This window comes from Puma concolor, chromosome A3, assembly GCF_028749965.1.
Source record: "Puma concolor isolate L17-30 chromosome A3, mPumCon1.1.hap2, whole genome shotgun sequence".
NCBI lineage: Eukaryota > Metazoa > Chordata > Mammalia > Carnivora > Felidae > Puma > Puma concolor.
Genome location: NC_141669.1, coordinates 24,177,056 through 24,199,199, shown reverse-complemented (window position 1 = coordinate 24,199,199; position 22,144 = coordinate 24,177,056). Strand labels below are relative to the sequence as shown.

The following is a 22,144-nucleotide window of genomic DNA, read 5'->3' as shown; positions in this document are numbered from 1 at the left end:
TCCTATCTGTAAAATATACTCTACAGTCCCTATCCTACCAGGACTGGGTCAGAAGAGGGTTAAGGAGACACAAGAAGCTTCATAGGTCTACAACTTTAGAAAAGACCCAAGGAGAATACTCCTTATCCTGGTGTTTTTAGAAATGAGTCCCAGGTGTTATTTCTTGAAAGGCACTGAGGCTAGTGCAGGAGAAAGAAACCTCTCTTGATATTTTATGAGAAATTAAACTGGAATTTAAAAAAGCCCAATTCAGTTTCACCCAAAATGAACAGTAATATTAACCTCCTTTCTATTTAAAGCCAAAGAGTGCAGCTTTGACAGCTAAAGGGAGGCTGCCTTGGAGCAAGAATTTCAAAATGAACCTATTTGATAATTGGAGCATGTGCCTAGCTTGTTTCACCAGGCAGGGTTTGGTCCAAACACAGCCGGTTCTCTGACTCTTCAGAGTTAAAAGATCCCAGGACGGATGATGCTTGATACTAGGATTGTATATTCTGTTGTCTGTCTAATATACACCAGGCAGTATTTGATCTTGCATGCCACCCCTCTGTTCCAAATAGAAATAGGATGACTTTAATTGGAGAAGAAAAATCAAGATAGAGGCTGGGCCACAGAAGAGAAAGCTTTGGGAAAGTCACCAATAGTTGTCTATGTGGGATGGGAATGGCCAGTACCTTTCTCTCCCATCTTTTGACTCAGTCATTTGTTAATATAGATGGATCTTTTTGACCCTCTTTAGAAAAGCCAAGATTAGTGGCTACTCTTTTCATTATAAGGATAATTTTTATGCTACAAAATACACAATGTTGGACCAGCTTTCTCCTTGCATTCTGTAATCAAAACTAGGTGGCTGGCAAGTAAGTCGTGAAGATTAAAGTGGCCTACAATTCATGGACACCAATTCATGGACACAGCAGCAGCTCAGCCCCCAGAGGCAAGTAGAAAGTCTTCAAAGCTGATAAATATGTTGGCAGCAGGTGGCATGTCAACTCAAACAAGGTTGTAGTCCTGCCCATTTCAGCTCACCATTATAAAGGTGAATTGTCTGTATTGTGAAAGGTCAAGTAGTATTAACCTTAGGACCAGAAAGATGGCAGCTCCTGGAGAGCAGCTGGTACATAAATCTCTACTGGCTGAGAAGCAGAAAGATACTTAATAGAAGTGTAATGGAAGGATTTTTCTTCCCCCACAACCCCCCACCAACCCCCACCTAAACTTAGTTTGGCTAAAGTCAACAGGAATTCTTTTACTCCCACTCTGGCATAGGGCTTAGCTGCCTGTGTATGTGACTAAGGGACAATCCAGTGACGACCAGCTGCCTGCACTAGCATTGACACCCTTCCCCTCTGCATTCTGAAATTTTTAACACCAGATTCATCTTGGAGGTCATGGTAGCAGTAGCCACAGAAGCAGCTGTTACGATGCACAATGATAATTGGGAGTTAGCACCCATTAGCACCACTACGAAGATTGATTTATCAAATTCCCTATAACACTTCTGAGAACAAGGACTTAGGAATCTTTAAAAAGCCAAATTAAGAAGGAGCTTTAGAAAACATCTAGTCTAAGTCTCCTTTTGTATTTGAGGAACTTGAGGCCCAGAGAGGTGTAGTGTCTTGTTCAAGGGCACCGGCAAAATTGGTGGCAGAGCTGAAGTTGGAGCCCAGGTCTCACTGGGCATTTGTTTCCCCAGTCACTTGGTCTAAACCCATGTTTTTCAGATGAGGGCACCCAGTGCCACACATGAGAAGAGACTGTCCAAGCCTGGACACCAAGTCCAGTGTTCTGGGTTTTTTATATCATATTCTCCCTTTCTTCACATCCCCATGGCTGAGGGGAGACAATGAAGTCAAAAGTGGGTGAATAATTCGCACTTTGGCACACATTCCATTTACCCATCAATGAGCATTGAGAACCTACTGGGTACAAAGTACTTCAGCCACTTTGGGTAATGCATATGGAGTTAGGAAGGGGAAGGAGGTGAGTGTATCTTAGAAGTAGGGCAAACATAGAATGGTTTGGGCACAAGAATCCTTGTAAAAGGTCATAAAATGTCCCACCGTATGGTCTCTTCCTGCCTCCCTTCTCTCTCTCTCTCTCTCTCTCTCTCTCTGTCTCCTTACCAGTGACCTTCCCCACCCTCTCCCCCAGAGAGAATGAGCCCAGACTAGCTTTCATGGCCTTGGCCCTCTTGTCTGGAGGGAGCCGAAGAGTAGATCTAAGGCTGGAAGACAGGGCTGTGAGTAAAGGCCTGAGCTCCCTTTGGCCTTCTCTTCTCAAATAGAGCAGAACCTGGTGAAGATTTTTCTTGAGCATCTACTGTAGGCAGGTTCACAAATACAGAAAGCACATGATCCTCCTGGCTCTTACAGCAAACTCTAGAGGTAGATTTATCATCACCAATGTACAGATGAGGAAATTTGAGGCCACAGAGGCTGATTTTCTTGCCTGGAGTCAACCCAGCTGCTAAGCAGCAGACTTAGATTCAGACCTATCTGGTTGCAAAGCCAGGCTCCAGCCACTTGGCCTCAGGCCCTTTCATGTCACCAGGTAACCTCACAGGATGTAGAGCTTCTTCCAGTCCCACCTGTTAGCTCTTTTTTCACCTGCCTTCTCTAAAGATGCCTCCTTTAATCTGAGTAACACAAGGAACACCTTTGTTTCTCTCTTAGTCCCCTTTACAACAATGTGGAGCCAAGCCAGCTGTGAAACTGACAGCTCCCCACCCTGGAGAGATGAGGGTTGTGGGTGAGATGAAGGCCACCTTCCTGGAGCAGAGGGCGGAGCAGGGGCGATGCTGGAATGTTTCTTTTGGGAGACAGTTTGCTCCACTGACCTTTGGCTGTCACTGCAGGTCTGGAGTGCAGCTTTGACTTCCCCTGTGAGCTGGAGTACTCCCCACCACTCCACGACCTCCGGAACCAGAGCTGGTCCTGGCGCCGAGTCCCCTCTGAGGAGGCCTCCCAGATGGACCTGTTGGACGGGCCTGAGACAGAGCACTCCAAGGAGATGCCCAGAGGTAAGGGTAGAGGCCACCACAAAGTGTCCCAGATGGGCTAGCACAGGGTTTGTATGTCTATTTCTGTTTGCAGTTTTAAGGCTTCCTGGCTCTGTTCTAACCTGTTTCCTTTGAAACCTGCTTTTAATGTGTGCACCTTCCGTAGAATGCAAGTCCAGTTTCAGGACCAAGCCGACCCTTCACTCTCTCACCAAGTAAAGGAAATAGGATTTTATAGCTCTCACACTGATGTAGGAGAAAGTGCTGATCTGTTTGTCCTTTGGGAATAGAGTTGCCAAGTAAAATACAGGACACCCACTTAAATTTGAGTTTTCTGATGAACAATGGTTTTTTTTTAGCATAAATACATCTCATGCAATAGTTGGGCCATACTTATACATTAAAATTATTCCAACTTCCAATTATATTTAAAAATTTCAGGGGCACCTAGTGGTTCAGTAGGTTAAGCATCTGACTCTTGATTTTGGCTCAGGTCATGATCTCACAGTTCATAAGTTCAAGCCCCACATCAGGCTCTGTATTGTCAGTGGGATTCTCTCTCCTCTCTCTGTCCCTCCTGTGCGCGCGCGCGCTCAATCTCTCTCTCTCTATCAAAATAAATAAGTAAACTTACAAAAAAGAAAAATTCAAATGTAATTGAGTGTCCTGCATTTTTTTTTGCTAAATCTGGCATTTTTAATTTGGAAGGTATCGTATAACTGGGTTAAATGTTAGTTTCAAAGCCATTAATGAATATTCAGGCTGTGTTGTAGCTTTGCAAGGTGTTTCCAGTAGTCCTGAGCGATTAATGAACATCCTCTTCTGAATTATCAGGGGCCGGAGAAGTTAGACTCTGAATAAGTTGTGGGTGTTTGTTAAATATTTGCTGAGTGTTTAGAGATAGATGCAGAGACACTAAGCCCTAGTCCAGCTTTCAGGTCTCAAATCTTAGGTGGCAAATCTTAGAGCTCCACGTTCCTTGGACCCAGAAAACTCTGCTTATTCAGAATTGACAGCCTATGTTTCTGACTTGTAGGGAAAAGTAGCCACTGATGTGGTAATGGACTCACTGAACCATTCGGAGTAGTACTTTCATTTTGCAAAGCCCTTCCATGTACAGTCTCATGGGATTCCAATTTTGTGAGAGAGGCAGGGCAGATGAGAAATTGAGGGCTCAGAGAGGGGAAGTGACTTGCTAAAGATCACATAGCTTGTACGTGTCGGTCCAGGTCTAGATGTCTCCTGTGATGAGTGCCAAACAAGGACGCTTTCTCCCACATCGTGTTTCTGTCTTTGCAGCAAAAGCTCTAGTGAAACCCTGCCCTGGGCCCAGGTCCGGGAGGCAGTTATCTCAGGCTCATGCTTCTGTGAATCTAACGGGCTCAATTAAGTTTCTGGGGGAGGTCGGAGGTGGCACAGAAATAAGCCTGATGCCCTCAGGCTTCTATAGCAGCCTCAGACCCTGAACTGTGAGAGAACTTTCCTTTCTTCATACTCTCCCAGGCTGACCTTTTTTTCTGTTTTTATGACTCTTTTGAAATTGCTTGACCTTGATTTATATTTTAAGCTGCTTTCACCTGGATGCTGATGTGTATTGGCAGGGGGAGGGGGGAGTATTGTGTGTAGGTGAGTGGCTCTTAACCCTATAGTGCATCTACAGTGCATCTGACTCCTCTGGAGAACTTATACAAAGTACTGCCTGGTTTCCGCAGCCTGGGATACTGATTCAACAGATCGGAGATGGAACCTGGAAATCTGTATATTTTTAAATTTTAGCATAAAATCTAGCATGTGCAACAAAGTGAAACCTGTATGCATGGATTCACAATTACAATGAAATCAACATGTGTGTTCTCAACACCAAGCATAAGAATTTGAACGTTTGTCAGTCCATTTACAACCTCTTCTGTCACCCACCTAGATCCAAAATCTTTCCTTTCCCTCAGAGGGAACCACTATCCTATTTTGTGTCCATCGTTCATTTGCTTTTCCTTATGACCTTACCACTTGTGTATATAGCCCCAAACAGCATGTCGATTAGGTTTGTAACCTGTTATACAAATGAAATAATATTGTTGTTTTGTGGCTTGTCAATGTAGATGCATGTAGCTGTGGTTCATTTGGTTTTCAATCACTGCATGAAAATACCACAGTTGATTTCTTCCACCATCCTTAGACATTTGGGTCATTTCTGTGGTTTGGCTGTTACCAACAGCACTACTGTAAGCATTTTGTACATGCCTCTTGGTGCATATACACGTCCAAGAATTTCCCTGGAGCACAGAGTAGGAGTAGAATTGCTGGGTCATGGGTTGCAGCTTCCATTTCAATAGAGAGTGCCGAACTATTTTCCAAAGTGCTTGTACCAAGTTATACCCCATTTTGAGGTATTAGCATTCCTCCCCAGGACTTTACATCCTCACCAGTACCTGATATTGTCAGACTTTGTCATTTTCGTCCATCTGGTGGATGCAATACAGTATTTCAGTGGAGTCTCAGTTTTCACGGGACTCTCTCCTTCTTTTTTCCTTTGTGTTTTTTTAAAAAAATATTTTTAGACACTTCTCAAGTGATTCTGAGACATAACTAGGTTTGTTATACTCTTGACGTGGACCTGCTTTCATGCATCCATAGGGGTGGCTCCAGAGCCTAATCCCCAACAGTCCTGGTAGTACATGTACTTTTGGTCATTGTATGTTTTTTGTTTGATGGCTATTGAATTGTGAGTGCAGTTCAGTGAAATCAGGAGATAGGGACAAGTAGCAATTGTCCACAGACTTTGTGGAGTCAGACTTTATCAATTTTAAAGTTGGTGTTTTTTAAATTTTTAAATGAATTTTAGAAGAGTGCCAATAGATTACGCATTGCCGCTCTGTGACCTGTCTCTCCTCCTTTATCTGCTTTCTTGTGATCTCTGGCATCTTCATGTTACCCTGAGTTATAGGAGAAAAACGAAAGGAAGAAGAGGAGAGAAGAAAGAAATAAGTGTTCCTGAGTGTGGAAATATATCCGTGCCTTTATGTTTTTATAAAGGGCCAGTACATGCACTGACTACAGACTTTTTCCAATTAGTTAGACCAGTAAGGATTGGAATATTCATGTTTTAGTGAGTACTGCCAACTTCCATTTGTCTGAAAAACATTCTTTTTTTTTTTTTTTTAATTTTTTTTTCAACGTTTATTTATTTTTGGGACAGAGAGAGACAGAGCATGAACGGGGGAGGGGCAGAGAGAGAGGGAGACACAGAATCGGAAACAGGCTCCAGGCTCTGAGCCATCAGCCTAGAGCCCGACGCGGGGCTCGAACTCACGGACCGTGAGATCTTGACCTGGCTGAAGTCGGACGCTTAACCGACTGCGCCACCCAGGCGCCCCTGAAAAACATTCTTACTAACATGAAGGACAACGATGTGAATAGCCATGGCAAAAGCCATTGTAGATATATCAGTCCGCTTGATCAAGTTCCTTAGTGAACAAACACATCCAAGCATAACTTGAGGGAATCTCAGCACTGTCAGAACTGGTATTTCTTTTTCCTGGGGTCTAATGGAAGTATCTGTATAGTCACACAGCCTTGATCAGTCTTAGAAACAAGGGACTAGCCTCTAGCCTTTGTAGGCACACATCTGGAATGTCACTGAGAGGTGTTCAGAACTTCCAGTAATGGGCCGCTCATTGCTTTTTGATTCAACTAATTATATCACTCCCTGGTCACTGAAGTAAGGTTGCTACTCATGAAGCAAGCTGATGTGTCTTAACGTCTCTTGACTGTCATGGAAAGAGGTGAAGGTGAAGGAGAGAAAATGGGTGCCCAATTTGCACAGCACCAAAGCAAGGACCTATATCCCAATCCTAAATGCCATCTCTTTAGAATCTCCCTTTCTCTGATGATCCCCTCTTGGCAGAAGGGATTCTGGTTGTGGAGATAAGAAGGAGGAATGGGGTGCACTTTAGGGTAGTACAGTCAATAGAGATTTTTAAAAACTCAACATTTATTGGTTGGATGGTATTTAGACTCTATTGCAATATTTCTTGTCAGAGGATATAGAAAGATCAGAAAAAGGCAGTGAGATAATACCAATCATAGATAATGAACTGTAAGAGTATAAATTCTGAATGATTTTAATTTATAGCCGCTGTAGCTGAGAATAATAAGGAAGATACAATTCAGAGCAGCAAGATAATAAAAAGTGATGGTCTTGATTGAACACAATATTATAAATTAATAAGATCTTGAGGAATCATCAGGTTGAGGCGTTCTATGACTTTTTAAGAAGTGCCAGGAGCATGTTTGACATCTACAACTTCTGGTGTTTTGGAATGTAGTCACATTTTTCTTCTCCAGCAAGACAAGATCTAAGTCTCCAGCATGGGCCCTAGCTTCAAAGTAGAAAACAGATTAGCAGCTTCTCCCCAGAACCCCTCCATAACCCCTCAGTCATGTGTATACCCAAGAAGAATGGGACTAGACTCAGCTGAGAGGAGCGGACATCCTTCCTGTATCAACTCAACTCTCTTCCACAAAACTGATTCTCAAGTCTCTGTTTGGGTTTGGCTTATGTCTTTCTCTGACTTATTTTGCTTAGCATACTCTCTAGCCATATGATTTCACCCATATATGTGGAATTTAAGAAAAAACACAAACATGCAAAGGAAAATAAGAGAGAGAGAGAGAGAGAGAGAGACTAAGAAACAGACTTTTAACTATAGAGAATAAATTTTTTTTTTCCAACGTTTATTTATTTTTGGGACAGAGAGAGACAGAGCATGAACGGGGGAGGGGCAGAGAGAGAGGGAGACACAGAATCGGAAACAGGCTCCAGGCTCTGAGCCATCAGCCCAGAGCCTGACGCGGGGCTCGAACTCCCGGACCGCGAGATCGTGACCTGGCTGAAGTCGGACGCTTAACCGACTGCGCCACCCAGGCGCCCCTAACTATAGAGAATAAACTGGTGGTTACCAGAGGGGAGGTGGGCAGAGGGATGGGCGAAATAGGTGATGGGGATTAAGGAGGGCACTTGTCTTAAGGAGTATCCAGTGATATATAGAATTGTTGAATCACTGTACCATACACCTGAAACTAATGTAACACTGTATGTTAACTATATTGGAATTAAAAAAAAAAAAACATGCCTTGAGTTCAGAAGGCTAATAAGTATTGTCATTGTCCTAGAATTCTGGAATGGCTAATACTGCTGCCACAGATGACAAGGGGACTACAATGCCAGAGTGGGGTCGTTCTGCTCCAGTTATACCCTTGTGCATTAGTTTCTTATAGCTGCTGTAACAAATAAACACAAACTAGGTAGCTTAAAACAACATAAGTTTATTTTATCCCAGTTCCAGAAGCCAATAGTCCAAAATCAAGATGTTATCAGAGTTGGTACCTTCTGAAGGCTCTGCAGGAGAATGTATTCCATGCCTGTTGCCTACCCTCTGGTGGCTGCTGGTAATCTCTGTGCTCCTTTGCTTGTAGATGCATCAGTCCAGTCTTTGTCTCCATGTTCACATGGCATTCGTCTCATGTCTCAGATCTGCCTCTTATAGGGACATATATCACTGGATTTGGGGCCCATCTTAAATGCAGCATGATCTCATCTCCAGATACTTAATTTCATTTTCAAAGACCTTGTTTCTGAATAAGATCATTTTCCTAAGTACCAGGGATTAGGACTTGGGCATATCTTTTGGGGACCATGGTTCAACTTACTACACATTGATTTTTCTCCCCTTGTGTGTGTGCTGGCATGTGGATCATGTGTGCCTCTCCCTGCACTTGGGGGCTCTTAGACCCTTTAGGAAGTTAGGTTAGGTGATTTCAGAGGAGCCCAGATTAATACCAGCATTTCTTCTCCTTCCTTTAATTCCTTCCCCCCAAGGTTTGCAGAGTTCTTAAAAGAGTGTCTGAACACTTCTCAGATTGAATCCATCCTGGGAGTAGCTGGAACCTGAAAACTGGGCCACATTTTGAGCTGCAGGTACAACCTTGATGGGCAGTTTCTCTCAGTTTCTCTCTGCACCCACTCTTCCTGGGGGCTGCAGCTAGTGGACTGAGCTGGCTCTAAGTCTTATGCTCTGACCTTAACCCTTTTTCAGTATTGACAGGAAAATGGAGGGATGAAAGTCTGCCTAGCATTTCCTCCTTCATCCAGTAAAACTTGTCATTAGCCACCCATTTCTGCTCTTGGGCTTTACTGGCTGACTAAGTGGGACCTCATAAATTAGCCTCTTCCATCATCGATACGAGCATGTGAGTGGGTTTACAGCTCTTTCTGGAGAGCCAGTTCCATGGGTGAGAACAGGATGGAGATGGCAAGACAGGCTGTCAGTGAGGCAGAATTGAGAGGAGCTCTAGGGCTGGAGTGTCATTGAGAGCACACCCTGGCGGCACCCCTCTTGCCCCAGCCCTCACTGTCACAGAGGTGAAATGTGCTAATGCCTGCTTAAAGTCAAGTGCTTCCTGCCCACAGGGTTTAGTGATCACCTTTCAGGTAACCTGGCTCATGGGAGAGTCAATAATTGCTCACCTTACTTTGTGTAAGCAGCCTTTAGCAAAGACCTCTGGTTTTAGGGTGTAGAAGCTGGGAGAGTGGTCAGTAGAGATAGGCAAACTGGAATAGAAGAAAAATACAATTACAATGACAGATACTACACACACACACACACACACACACACACACACACACACACACACACATTCCAGGACAGAACAATGTTTTTGTGTGTGTGTTTTTGTTTTTCTTTTCACTTGTTTCAAACGGGATGATCCCAACTGGGACTGTCTATGCAAAGTGTTCCTGGGCTCCTGCCCCCAGGAGCTCTCTTCCTATGCTTCTTACTCTGTCTACTATGAAGTTTCTGTTTTAAGGCAACAGTCTCTGAACTTTATTTATTATATGCCTCATCAGTAAAATATTTCTGAGCATGTACCCCTTCCATGTAAATACTTATCAATTATATGTATGCGTTTGTTCCTCACTGTGTAATACTATTGGTAAAGCTTCTTTTCTGTCTTCTTTAGATAAAAATAAACATAATCATGGGTACACTTCGGAGACACTTTAGAGATAGGACATCTGCTGTTCCATCCTATAAATGGTATCAGACTTCTGGGTTCGTTAAAGCATGTCACCTAGCCCCAGGGTCACTTATGTCTCTGACGGATTCTTTAAGAAGCTGCCTCAGCAGGTTTCTCCCTGAGCACTCACCTCCCAGATTCTAGGCTACACTGGCCAGACACTCCTCCACCAAGAAGGCCTCTTAGACAGGTCTAGCTCTTGTGGTCTCTCCAACTCATAAATTTCAAAAACCATTTAATCTCTTTTCTTAGACTCTACCTGGTTTAGATAGGAAAGAAATCACTTCTGGGCAGAGTGCCACTAATAATACAAGCTTAACCCTTAAGAATCAAAAGATACCTTCTCTATAGACTACCTGACCGACCTAAGAAACAGGGTCGCAACCAAGTATTTCCTACTGGCTTATCTAAAAAACTACCTTGGTGGTGTTGTTTATGATGGTGAAAGAAATCATTTAAATGCTCAAACAATAGGGAATTTGTTACATAAAGCATAGTATACCTAAATATTCTGCTGCCAAAACAGATCAAACAATATGTGTGGTATAAGTTGTTTTATAAAAGAGAAAACGAGGTATATACATAAGGAAAAGGTCTTTATCTGCCAACTTGGTGGTAGAAGTTATTTCTAGATGACTGAATTATCAGTGATTTATATTTTCTCTGTGTGCTTTGGTATTTTTCAAAGTTGAGTCAGTGAACATTCATTGCTTTTATAATAAAATAAAATATGTTATATATATTTTTTAATACAAGAGATCAAAAATTCTCATTTGAGGGGCGCCTGGGTGGCGCAGTCGGTTAAGCGTCCGACTTCAGCCAGGTCACGATCTCGCGCTCCGTGAGTTCGAGCCCCGCGTCGGGCTCTGGGCTGATGGCTCAGAGCCTGGAGCCTGTTTCCAATTCTGTGTCTCCCTCTCTCTCTGCCCCTCCCCCATTCATGCTCTGTCTCTCTCTGTCCCAAAAATAAATAAATGTTGAAAAAAAAAATTAAAAAAAAAAAATTCTCATTTGAGGCTATTATTTTAGATTTTTGTTGGGGGGGTGAGAAGCATGTTAACTGTTTTCTGCCACAACAACAACCAAAAAAAAGCCGGCGCTATTGGCAATGGTGGGACACACAGGTGGGTGGACAAGCAAGTTGCTTTTCTGCCTGCCAGGGTAGGGTGCATTAACATTGGCCCACAAATCAAGAGCATTCCCACCCCACCCTCATTCTGCTTGACTTGTCCTTGAAGGGTGGGAAGGGGTAACTGTGGGAACCAAATGTGCATCAGGTTCAAGAATGTACCCAGGTACCATTTACAGCATGTAAGCAGCAGGGGCATGCTCTATTTCAATTGAATTTTTTCCTCTTTAGACATTCCAGAAGGGTTCTTAGTGGCCATGCCTTTCATTTGAGCCAACTTCTCATCAGAGCAAGGTCGCTGGAGGGATTTGTAGCCTCTTATCCCTGCCCCTCCTCTGGAACTCACCATGAGAGGCCATGTTAGTTCTCTGGTGCTGCTTGCAGAAATGTGTCCCTCATCTCCTGAGCAATGAGGTCACTGGGCTTTAAGTCCTGACCCTCGAGCAAACCCTTCAACAAGCTGTGACTTGTGATTCTTTCATTTTAATGAGATTCTGGTGCCAACCTGGCAGCACTTGAGCTCCAGTGAGGGACTTGCCTTAATGAGCCAGAATACTTGCAGAGTGTCTGTGAAGTATTTCCTGCCACTCCATGAGGACGAGCCTTTCCCAGGGTATTGCCTCTGCCTCTAAAGGAAGCCTTCACTGGGAGGGGATGGATCATGGTTGTCTGGTGATGATTATGCCCTTCTTTACCTGAGCTTAACAACCTTGCCCACAGAGCATGTGACATAAGGAAAGAGGACTGGCATTGGAGGGAAAAGGGGTCTGGGCTCTCATCCCAACTCTGCCATAATGGATGTCACTTTATCTGTAATGGCCCTTGGGTTCCTAATCTGTAAGGTAAAGGTCTTGGACTAGATTGTCACTAAGGCTATTTCTTGTTCTGATAAGGGAGCATTCCTCTAGACACTTGTGTGACACCATGGAAGGAAGAAAGAGGAGCTCCTATGCCCATTAGCATAGATGAATTTGTCAGGTTAGCCCCTGAGGCTGGTGATCCTGAGAGTGTCCACAGCATGGGACTGTGGGCTGGTATGACAGATACAATTATGACCACCCAAAGAAGCCCTAATTCCCAGAACCTGGGAATATGTTAGCTTACAGGACAAAAGTGACTTCGCAGATGAGATTATTCTCGATTATACGCATGGGCCCAATGGAATCACTGGGGTCCTAATATACAGAAAAGGGAAGCAGGAGAGCTAGAGTCAGAGCAGATGTGATTATGGAAGCAAAGGTCAGAGAGAGACAGAGATGTGAAGATCATCATGTGCTAATAGGCATCAATTTTTCAATTTTGTTTATTTTTTGAATCATGTATTTCTTCATTTCTTAAACCAACAATTGGTAAGCCCCTACTGAAGGCAGAGCACTGCAGGTTAATGTCTAAGTCAGGGGGATGTCTAACATCAAGGAGGGCACAATTCCATGTAAAGTGGTAGCACAGCAGCTGCTGGCATTGAAGATGGAGGAAGAGGCCAGGAGAGAAGGAAGGCAAGCGGCTTCTAGAAGCTGGAGAAGGCAAGACAGTGCCTCCTCCCTTGAATCTCATCTGAAAGGAATCAGATCACCAACCCATGTTAGACTTATGACCTCCAGAACTGTAGGGTAATAAATTTGTATTATTTTAAGGCGCTAAGTTTCTGGTAATTTGTTATAGCAGCGGGAACTGAAGCTAGAAGTAGCAGAAGTTCTAGGGATATGACTCCTGTGGGTAAGAAGGACTGAAGGCACCCTGGGCAGGAGCTGGAGGGACTGATGTTCCAAAATGGAGAACGTGGGGTGAGGCTACCTACCTCACCCATGGAAGGAAGCTGAGATGCTTCCCAGGGCAGTTTCTGTGAAGCTCCTGTGTGAGGTGGCTGGAGGAGACAGTGAAACCACACATGCAAGGCCTGTGGTGAGTTGCTGACAGCTCAGGGACTGGCCCTTGGCTCTGTCCTAAATGAAAATGGCAAGAGCTACAGTCTGCAAAGTGCTTTTTTGTCCACAATCCCATTTGATTCTCATAACATGGTGAGATGGGTATTATTAGTGTGACTAAATGAATAGATTGGTAAACTGAGGCTAAGTGGTAAGCATCAAAGAAAGAAAACTAGGACTTTCCCATTCATTGTGATGTCCCAAGAGCCTGGCCCAAGGTCCAGTATAAAATAGACATTCATTAAGTATTCCTTGAGCCACAGACAGAAGCTTAGAGAAATGAAGTAAATTGCCCAAGTCTACAACACTGGTATGTAGCAGAGCCAGATCGTGAATTCCAGCTTTTGAACACTGAATCTCATGTCCTTTCCATTATACTAAACTCTTCCTAAAACACAACGTTTCCCAGGGCCTATTCCTATATGGGACTCACCCTCATTAAATGTCTGGAGGTACATTCAGCTCATGGCATTGACTACCTGCTAGTGATGCTGGGGAGACTTGCTCAGTTCTCTGACACAACCAGGTTATAGCCACTGTGGTGTCTGTAAAGGCAGTGTCTTCATAAGGGTCCAGGGAAGTCCACTGTCTCCTTTATCTTCTTTGCCGATGGCCAGAGCAAGGAGTACTGCCTGAGGCAGGCACAGCAGGAAGCTTGCTGTCCAGACTACATGGTGAGGCAATTAGTGTGAGAAGGTAGAATTGGGTTATTGCAACAAGCACTGCCCTGTAGAAACAGAAGGAACACTGTGCTGGGACTCAGGAGTGGTGGGTCTGCCCTTCACTAACATGTGACCTCAGGCCTCAGTTTTTCAACTGGTAAATTGAGTGGGTAGGACTAGATAATCTCTAAGAGAAGCTGTCTTTCTGACTTCCTTATTTCCTCTTATTAAGAACCTTTTATTAGTGGAGTTTTTAGCCTCACTTATTTCTATATATCAAATGGTTCAGATAAGACATATCTTAAAGAAATATGGGCTCTGCTTAAGAAAAGTCATGAGCCTAGTGAGAAAGAATGAAATGTGACCTTTTGTAGCAATGTGGATGGAACTGGAGAGTGTTATGCTAAGTGAAATAAGTCATACAGAGAAAGACAGATACCATATGTTTTCACTCTTATGTGAATCCTGAGAAACTTAACAGAAGACCATGGGGGAGGGGAAGGAAAAAAAAAAGAGGGAGGGAGTCAAAACATAAGAGACTCTTAAAAACTGAGAACAAACTGAGGGTTGATAGGGGGTGGGAGGGAGGGGAGGGTGGGTGATGGGTATTGAGGAGGGCATCTGTTGGAATGAGCACTGGGTGTTGTATGGAAACCAATTTGACAATAAATTTCATATTAAAAAAAAAAAGTCATGAGTGGCTTTGAATTTATACTTGAGGAGTATTGAAGGAAAGCCAGAACCTTGCAAAGAGGAATAAAATAAAATTCTCTTGAATGGGTATAACTACAGTGTAATTCTACTTAGACTGGAAAGGTAATCTTTACTCATTCAAGATGGAGAAAGACTGGTTCAGTGTGAGATGAAGAGAGATCTGGGGGTAATTTTACCTCTGTGGCTGTCTTTCCTGACTTGTGATAAAAATCGATGGAAATAATGCATGAGAGACCACTCTGTAAACAGCAAAATGGCATATAAAGTAACATATAGCCTAGTCTGACCATGGTTATCTCAGCCACGCAGCTTAAAACAATGAGTTCTACTCACTCTTGATTTAGGAATCTTGATCCTAAAACATAAGAAGCTCATTCATACTAGGTATCCAAGTATAACATCTCTAGTGGTGTTTCTAAACTTAGGACTTTGGGGACATGACAAAAGAATTTGCTGAGAATGACTGAACCCTCACCAACAATGGTAATCATGCACATTTGCAAATGGAATTGTAGTAGATTCTATAGAATACATGGGGGTTCAGACTTTAGTGTCCAATTCTCCCCCACTAAAAGATAATTAAGAGCCTTTAATGTGAGTGGCTACAACAATAGTTCAGATTATTCTCCTCTAAAGCATTATGATCTATTTTGATTCATTCCACTTCTTGCTTTAGGATTCTTAGTACTGATTGCTAGTCAATGCTTGATCAAAACACACTTGGGTATTACATCTTTCTTAATTGATTTTCATGGAAGCTGTTATTATTTGGAAATATGCTTGGTGCATTTATCTGTTAATGAGACTGGTTGCATGCATAGTGTGGCATCTCCCAATGCCTTTGTTATGGAGCACCCTGACCTGCAGTTGTGTTCTCTTTTGGCAAATGTCATCTCTCTGATGTGATCAGCATCTATATACAGGAAGCGATGGAAGGGGCATTTGAAGTACTATGCTGGCAATAAGTAATGATTTATTCCTTATAAATAAAATGAGAATGTTCAAAAAGGAGAGTGCCTAAAATGAGAATGGTCTTCTCATAAAGTAGATAGACGTTAAATTCACTTCTGCAACAATGACATGAGAGGCTCCTTTTTAATACTCTCATCTGCAATATTGCTTGGGCTAGACAATTATATTAAGATATAATTCATTGGATTATATACTCCCCCTCTCCTAAGAATTCTTATTTCTTCATTTATTAACAAGATGTGTTTATGCCCAAAAGGCATCCATTCCACAGTGATGTGTACTCAGGGAGTTGAGTATCAGAAACCTCAATGCAGTCGCTGCTATCCTTCCAATGTTCAAGCTCTTAACACAGATTATACCCTATTTAGAGACTAACTATAAGTTAGATCACGAACACTGAGAATATTTTGGGGCACCTGGGTGGCTCAGTTGGTTTAGTGTCCAACTCTTGATTTCAGCTCAGGTCATGATTCCAGGGTCATGGGATCAAGCTCTGTGTTAGGCTTTGCGCTGAGCATGGAGCCTGCTTTAGATTCTCTCTCTCTCTCTCTCTCTCTCTCTCTCTCTCTCTCTCTCCCTCTCTCTCTCTCCCTCTCTCCCTCCCTCCCTCCCCCTCTCCCTCTCTCCCCCTCTCCCCCCAGCCCCTCTCCACACACACACACACACACACACACACACACACACACACACACACACACTTTCTTTCTCTCTCTCTCTCTCTGTCTCAAATAAAAAAAGAACATTGAAAATATTTTTTTAAAAGAGCACTCAAAATAATTAATGCTTTCAAAATGAGGATTTTGGAGAAGGTAAGAGTCTCAATTCTTTTGACTTCTCAACCCTCCAGAGATCACCCACATTTGTCCAGCCCTCACAAAAATGCTTCATTCCTTTCCCTTATTTTTTGTCTCTTGCTTTCCTTCTCTCTTCTATTCCTATGTCTTCTGATCCTCTTCTGTTTTCAACCTGTATTTCTCCTGAAAAGATGAATGTATCTTTCCCATTGTCCACAACTCTGGAAGCAAAATAGGCAGGATCAGCAGGAATGGCTGGCACATGGACAGGAAGCAGGCTTTGCCTACCAATAAAGACATATTCAGACATGTTGGCCTTTTGTGTGACACACATATAAGGACAAGTTTGAGAAACACTGCTAGAGAAACAAGAAAGTTAGACAAATTCTTGAACCCCTCTGCTCCATGAGGAAATAAATAAAACCCCACTTACTAGAAACATAAGCTGAATCAATTGGCTTCTTTATCTCTGGGTTGAAAGGCAAGACAGAAATTCAGTGTCCTGCAGAAGGGAGCTAGATGTTTAAATGGAGTGAAAGAAGGATCCTGAAGCTGTCCTGAGTCTTTCAGAGGGATTTAGAAATTGAGTTTCTGCAGGAAATCTAATTAGCAATACTCTTCCCACATCCACACTAGCAGCAGGCAGCAGTCCACAACTTATTTTTAATTCATGTTTCCATAAATGCATGAGCAAAATAATTGAGCCCATTTACTCTGAAAAAGGGAAAGAAAAAAAGAACATGAAAACAGAGGAGAAACAACCAAAGGACATGAGAGTAATGAAGGGCTTTTGTGTAAGCATATTTACTGGGCCAGTTCAAGATAAAAGACTTGACACTCACTAAGAAGGTCTAGAAGTGAGGGGAGGAAGGTAACAGGAATCAGTGTTCTGAGACCATCTAGACTGTATGACATTTATGTGTGAATTAAAAAAATCTTGCCTTCTCTGGGTAAAGGAATTGGGAAAACATGCCTCCTCTGGATAGATGCAGTCCAGTGCTGGAACTCATAGCTGGACAAGCAGAGCATGAGCTGAATTTCATCCCCATTCATCCCCTCACTCAACACATTTGTGCAGGGCACAAATCACTCAACTGTGTATAGTGACCCTGTTAATGTTTATCAAGGGCTTACTTTATGTCAAGCACGTATCATGCACTGCTTTATATGATTCTCATAATAACCCTATAAAATAGTTTCAGAAACATGGATATCTATGTTTCAGGTGAATAAAATTAGATTCAAAGAAGTAAGGTAAGGCAGGATTTTCAGCCATGGTGAAGTGAAGAGACTGGCAAATTCTTTCCCCCCCAAAGCAACTATAAAGCTGGACAGAATTAACAAAAACAACCATTTGGATTCTCTGAAAAATTGACCAAATGAATATAATGATCTGAGAAGTATTTGTGCTTAAGAAACTGATGAACTTCTGTCTTCCTTTCAGAGTGTGGTTACAGATAAGACCCAGGTAAGAACTGTGGGAATCTGTGGCATTCTGACCTGGTGCTTCTCCTATCTACCCAACTCTGTCTACACAGAGGTCCTTACAAAGTAGGGTACACCATGGAGACAAACAACTTCTGCAGTTGAAGGTGGCTCACTAGATTTGGAGGAGGGGGCAAAATACATGCCTAGCAATATTGTTGGTGAAAATGATAATCTGTGGTGCAGCTAACCTGAGGCCAGGGCAGGTATATTCATGGTTGAGACTATGTATATTCCCAATGAGAATGGAAAAAGGTCCAAGCTGGCCATAACCTTCTATTTAACCCTAAGACTGTGCATACATGCATAAGAGACATCAGTATCCTGAGCATTGAATATACTACCTTACCCACATACAGATCTATTGACAAAGGACAGAATTTTTAGTGGTTCAAAGTGTTTAAGCATGTCCTCTGTCCAAATATTTGCAGACCACTAAGATATATATGGATGAAGCATAGGAAGCCAGGCTTAAAATTAAAAGCAAGAACACTAAAACCACAGCAACAACAACAATGACAACAACAACAACAACAACAACAACAACAACAACAACAACAACAAAGCTGAACAGAGTCATCAGTGGTCATACACTGTGGAAAGACAGATTTCACAGATATAGCTCAGCCAAGGTATTAAAGAAACAAACTAAGTTAGTAAAAATAAAACAAAATAGCAACAACAAAAGAACCAATAAAAATATTCAGGGGAGAAAATTAGAACTCAAAGTTGCCAGCAAACCTACCTTACAGTAAATATTAAAGTAAGTCCTTCAGCTGAAATGAAATCATACCAGGGGATAACTTGAATCCACAGGAAGAAATGAACAATAGTAGAAATAGTAAGTATGTGTATTAATATAAAATGCTCAATAAATACATTTTTCCTTATTTCTTTTGTTAACAACTCTGAAAGACATAATATATAAATGCACAATTACAAAGCTATATTTTGGGTTTACATAAATATAGATGTAATACACATGATAATAATAGCACAAAGGGTAGAAAATGGAGCAAAATTTCTATATTTTACTGGAATTATGTTAGTGTTAATCTGAAGACTGTGATAAATTCAGATGCATATAACATAGCAACCACTAAGAAAATAACTCCTAAAATGCAAAAAAAAAAAAATAATAATAACAGAAGTTTTAAAATGATCCTCAAAATATGCGGTCAGGAAGGGATAGAGGAAACAAAAACCAGGAGACATATAAAAAACAAATATCAAAAAACAAATATGTAGATCCAACCAAATCACTAGTTATATTAAATGTAAATAGTCTAAACAACCAGGCAAAAGACAGAGATTGTCAGGCTAAATAAAAAGCAAGATCTAACTTAATCTTTTTATAAGATGTACACCTTTTATTCAAAGACACAAACAGGTTGAAAGTAAAAGGATAGAAAAAGAGATACTATGCAAACAGTAACCATAAGCCAATAACTATATTAATATCAGATAAATGGACATTAAGACAATAAATATTACCAAGGAAAAGATGGGCGTTTTATAAAGATAAAAAAGAGTCCGTTCACCGGGAATATATAACAATTACAAATATATAGTCATCTAACAATAGAGCCTCTAAACACATGAAGAAAAACTGTCACAACTGAAAGAAGAAACAGATCATTTAATAATTATAGTGGGAGATTCTAATAACCTACTTCCAATAATGTAGAATAATTAAACAGAAAAGGATATAGAAGACTTGAACAATACTATCAACCAATTAAGTCTAACAGATATAATGGACACTTTACCCAAGGACTATAGAATACATATTCCTTTCAAGTGCATAGAGGACTTTCTCCAAGGAGACTATATGCTAGGCCATAAATGAGGTCACTGTAAATTTACACGGATTGAAATCCATATAAAATATGTTCTCTGGCCACAATGGAATACATTAGAAGTTGACAACAGAAAGAAATATGGGGAATCCACAAATGTTAAGAAATTGAACAAATAATTCAGGTGTAAAAGAAGAAATCACAAAGAAAATTAGAAAATAGTTTAAATGAAAATTAAAGTGAAGCATATTAAAACTTATGGGATAAAACTAAAAATAAATGCTTAGAGAAATGTATAGCTTTAAATGCCTATAGTAGGAAAGAAGAAAAGTTTCAAAGTTATAACATAAGCTTCCATTTCAATAAACTTAAAAAAATTATATGAAAACTCAAAGCATGCAAAAGAAAAGAAATAAATATGAGAGTAGAAATCAATGAAATAGAAAACAGAAAACATTAGTGAGAAGCAATGAAACCAAAAGTTGGTTCTTGGAAAAGATCAATAAAATTGACAAACCTTTAACTGGAGGAATCAAGAGGAGAAGAAGAGAGAAGACACAACAAATTACCAAAACCAGGAATGAAAAAGGGAACATCATTATTGACCCCAAAGAAATTAAATAATTATAAGGAAATATTATAGATTTTTTCCCAATAAATAAGGCAACTTAGGTAAAATGGACAAATTCTTAGAAAGATAAAAATTACCAGAACTAATTCAAGAAGAAATAGAAAAATTCGAACAGACATATAACAAGTACATAGCTTGAATTTGTAATTTAAAATCTTCCCACAAAGAAAAGCCCAAACCCAATGTCTTCACTGGATAATTCTACCAAATATTTAAAGAACAAATAATACTATGAGGTATACTATGAAGACATATACTCTTTAAGAAAATAAAGGAATGTACACCCCAACTATTATATGAGGCCACTCACTTTTCCCTGAAACTAAAGCTAGAGTAAGACATAACAAGGAAAAAGAGCCATTTACAAATATCCCTCAAGAACATAGATACAGAAGTCCTTAATAAAATATTAACAAACAAAATACAGCAACATATGAAAAAGATGACACTGTGATCAACTGGAATGTATCCAGGAATGCAAGATTGGTTTAACATCTACAAAGCAATCAGTATAATACATATACCATATGAATAGGATAAAGGACATAAATCATATGACCATTTTAGTAGACACAGAAAAAGCATTTGATAAAATCCAACATTCATTTATGATAATATCTCTCTACAAACAAGGAATAGAAGGAAATTTCCTAAACTTGATAAACAGATCTATGAAAAATCCATACCTAACAACATAGATGATGAAAGACTGAAAGTTTTCCCCTAAGATTGGTAACAAGGTAAAAATGTCTGCTTTCATTACTTCTGTTCAGCATTGCACCTAGCCAGTACAATAAAGAAAAGAAAAAGAGAAAGATGAAAGAAGGAAGGAAAGGAGGCAGAGATGGAGGGAAGAATGATAGATGTACAGATTGAAAAGGAAAAAGTGTCATTTTCTTTATTAGGTAATATAAACTTTTATTTAGAACATCCAAAAGAATTCACAAGAAAACAAAAAGTAATAGAAAAAATAAATGAATTTAGCAAGATTACAAGATACAAAATCAATATAATAAATCAATTATATTTATAACAGAAAACAAAAATAAAACTCTCAGAAAGGAATTAAGAAACCATTTCAAATGACAAGAGCATCAGAAAGAAAAAAAATGCATAGGGATAAATGTAACAAAGGAAGTGGAAGCCTTGCACACTAAAAATTACAGAGTAGTGTTGAAATAAATCAAGGATAATATAAACAAAAGTAGAGACACTACATTTTCATGGATTGAAAAACTCAATAGTGTTGAGATGGCATTTGTCACCAAATTGATCTGTAAAGTTAATGCAATCCCTATCAAAGTCCCAGTAGACTTTTTTTTTTTTTTGGTAGCCTAAAGTCTATATGAAAATGCAAAGGACCTAGAATAGATAAGACAAATTTTTTAAGGAGGAAAAAATGGAAAATTTTGGAGGACTTATGCTACCTGATTTCAGATTTTAATGTAAAGCCAAGTTAACAAAGATGGTGTAACATAGGGGCAAGGAAAGGCATATATATCAATGGAAGAACAAAATTGAGAGTACAGAAATAAATCCTTACATGAATGGTCAGTTGATTTTTAACAAAGGTAGCTAGATAATTTAATGGGGGAAAAATAGTCGTTCAGCACATAGTGCTGGAATAATTGGATGTCCATATACAAAAAAACTAAACTTAGACCCTACTTTACACTTTACACAAAAATTGACTCAAAATGAGTTATAGAGCTGCATATAGGAGCTAAAACTATACAATTTCTAGAAAAAAAATAGAAAATCTTTATGACTTTTGTTGGGAAAATAGTTCTTAGATACTATGATTCTAAAATCACAATCAATAAAGGAGGAACTGATAAATTGCATCTCATTAAAACTCTAAACTTTTCTGCTAAAAGATATCATTAAGAAAATGAAAGAACAAGCCACAGACTGGTAGAAAATATTTGCAATCACATACTCTATAAAGGACTTGTATC

At 40.5% G+C, this 22,144-nt stretch overlaps 1 protein-coding gene across 1 annotated transcript in view; it reads left to right on the top strand.

Moving 5' to 3' along the window:
* ALK (ALK receptor tyrosine kinase) overlaps window positions 1-22,144 on the top strand; it is a 684,520-nt gene that overhangs the window by 221,581 nt on the left and 440,795 nt on the right. Inside the window, exon 3 of the mRNA XM_025927337.2 lies at window positions 2,855-3,019. Coding sequence (XP_025783122.1) covers window positions 2,855-3,019 — 165 coding nt within the window. The remainder of the gene's footprint in view (window positions 1-2,854; window positions 3,020-22,144) is intronic.